The sequence below is a fragment of the Psammomys obesus genome, unplaced genomic scaffold (assembly GCF_907164565.1).
Source record: "Psammomys obesus unplaced genomic scaffold, mPsaObe1.curated_primary_1811, whole genome shotgun sequence".
NCBI classification, from domain to species: Eukaryota; Metazoa; Chordata; class Mammalia; order Rodentia; family Muridae; genus Psammomys; species Psammomys obesus.
The window spans coordinates 721,271-723,773 of NW_026596130.1; the positions used below are offsets into that span (position 1 = coordinate 721,271).

Consider the following 2,503-nt stretch of genomic DNA (forward strand, 5'->3'; position numbering starts at 1 on the left):
TGCTCAGGTGTGCGTGCAGGTGAGGGCAGCCAGGGCACCTGGGGTGCTCAGGTGTGCGTGCAGGTGAGGGCAGCCACTGGTCCTTTAGAGGCCCATGGCCCGAGGGACCCTGCCAACATCTCAGCTGGCTCAGTCCTCCCCAGGTCTATGGGACCCTGAGTCTGCTCACTCATGACCTGCAATGAAGGGGTAAGCCTGGCTCAGAAGGGGCTGCCCCAGGGCCACACCGGGTCACTCGGGCCTCAGCTGTGGCCTGGCTGTCTGAGCTCTGCGTCACTGCCGCTCTGTTCCGAAGGTTCCAGGGCCCCGTGCTGCTGATCCGGAGAACCAAGGATGAGATCATCACCACCACGTGAGTGCCTGGGCTCGCCGTCCCCTCCCCCTGTGCCCACCACAGGCCCAGCTTCCAAACCAGGGTAACTCTTGCTGCCCGCAGGGTTCCTGAGGACATCATGTCCAACCGAGGCAATGACCTCCTGCTCAAGCTTCTGCAGTTCCGGTGAGAGCTGGGGAGCTCGTGCCTCGGTGCTCCCAGCAGCCTGGGAGGAGTGAGGTGGGGCTGGGGAGTGAAGTGGACCTTCTGTTCGCCCAAGGTATCCTCGAGTGATGGTGGACGAGGGGCTCAGAGCAGTGAGGCAGTGGCTGGAGGCCTCCTCCCAGCTGGAGGAAGGTGAGCATCGGGGGCTGGTGGGCAGGGCCTGGCACAGACGGCCTGCTGATGGCCGCCCTCCCCCCAGCCTCCATTTACAGTCGCTATGAGGTGGAAGAGGACTGGTGCGTGTCTGTGCTGCGCTCCTACCAGGCAGAGCACGGGCCTGGCTTCCCCTGGAGTGTGGGTAAGGAGGCTGGGCATGGGGGCCTGGGGGGCTGGGAAGGGGCGCCCCGCCGGGCTCTGAGGGCCCCTTCTCTGCAGGGGAGGACATGAGTGCGGAAGGACGGCGGCAGCTGGCGCTATTTCTGGTGAGCTGTGGGCGGGTGAGGGGAGGCCCGAACGAGGGGCGTGAATCCCAGAGTCACAGGGATCCAGGGGAAGGCGCCCTGTACCTACCTGCCCTGCCTTCCTCCTCAGGCCCGGAAGCATCTGCACAACTTCGAGGCCACACACTGCACCCCCCTCCCAGCCCAGCACTTCCAGATGCCCTGGCACCTCTAGGGACCACAGTAGACTGCTGGGAGGACAAGATGGAGGGCGTGAGGGACACTTCCGTGGTGCTCTCTCCGCGTTGCTGTTTCTGGTGCGGACAGTGGGGCGCTCTGGCCGCTGTCCTCCTGCACGTTCCCTCTTCCACAGGAAGCACTTAGCTCTCCGCAGCACACGCCCTGCATTAAATGAACGATCTATTCCTAATAATTAATAAAAACGTATTTTTTCTACTGTCTGGCTGATTGTGTCCAGGCAGTAGCATCTACGGCGGGGAGAGCAGAAGCCCCGAGGGTGAAGCTTTGGGAACCACACAGGCCAGCTTTTCTCTCTGTGCCATGTCCACTGCGCCCCGGGTCACCCTCAACTGTGTTCACACACGGTGCCATGGTGCTTCCCCAGTGTCCACACGGGGCACACATGATCCTCACTACTTCCCCAGGCCTCCTAGCCTTGCAGCTGCCGGGGAGAGGGTAGGAACGCCCCTCAGTTATAATTGCGCTTTGTTTTTGCTTTCTGAGACAGGGTTTCTCTGTGTAGCCTTGGCTGTCCTTGACTCACTTTGTAGACCAGGCTGGCCTCGAACTCAGAACTCTGCCCGCCTCTGCCTCCTGAGTGCTGGGACACAGGCGTGCACAGCCTTGCCGGCTATAACTACGCTTGGTAGTGGACAGTTTTGCCTCCTCGGCTTCTCTCCTGAAGGTGGCCCCACCCCCGTTTTTCCTGCTCAGCTCTTGTTATCCCACTAGGAATGGGGGGGCTCCTATGCCTGTCCTCCGCTCTGTCTGCACTCCCTGTTTGCCATTCAGCAGACACAGGGCCGCTGGGGACCGAGGGCCAGGTGCAAGCATGCGGTCCTCCCACGCTGCACCTGAGGAAATCGGATCCTCACAGCTTGCATTCCGATCTTTGAACTGTGGGATGGAATGCACCGGCCTCCGTCCTTGGAAACCTCTCATCCGGTGAAATAACCTCAGCTGCGGTGCCTGGGCCACAGTTTCAAACAAGATACTTAACCAGAGACGTCAGCGCTTGGTGCTGGCTGCAGTCCCTGGCTGGCTTCTGTGTGGCCTCCGACCCCAGTGCAGGGCCCTCTAACCGTGGGGCAGAGGCTCAGCAGCTCAGTGATGGCATGCTGAATCTTCCCAGAGAGGAGGGCTGCCCTGGAGAGATGGCTCAGTGGTTAAAAGCACTGGCTACTCCTCCCAAGGACCCGAGTTCAAAGTCCCGGCACCCAACTCACAACTATCTGCAACTCCAATTCCAGAGGGTCCACCACTCTCCCACAGACATGCAAGCACAACGCCAATGCCCATGATGATGATGATGATGATGATGATGATGATGATGATGATGATGATG

General features: G+C 60.6%; 1 protein-coding gene across 1 annotated transcript in view; it reads left to right on the plus strand.

Moving 5' to 3' along the window:
- Abhd16a (abhydrolase domain containing 16A, phospholipase) overlaps nucleotides 1-1,375 on the plus strand; it is a 15,050-nt gene extending 13,675 nt beyond the window's left edge. The window contains exons 15-20 of the mRNA XM_055591961.1: nucleotides 296-352; nucleotides 437-499; nucleotides 594-670; nucleotides 738-836; nucleotides 914-960; nucleotides 1,070-1,375. Of these exons, the coding sequence (XP_055447936.1) occupies nucleotides 296-352; nucleotides 437-499; nucleotides 594-670; nucleotides 738-836; nucleotides 914-960; nucleotides 1,070-1,153 (427 nt within the window). The 3' untranslated portion in view covers nucleotides 1,154-1,375. The remainder of the gene's footprint in view (nucleotides 1-295; nucleotides 353-436; nucleotides 500-593; nucleotides 671-737; nucleotides 837-913; nucleotides 961-1,069) is intronic.
- The last annotated feature ends 1,128 nt before the right edge of the window (nucleotides 1,376-2,503 follow it).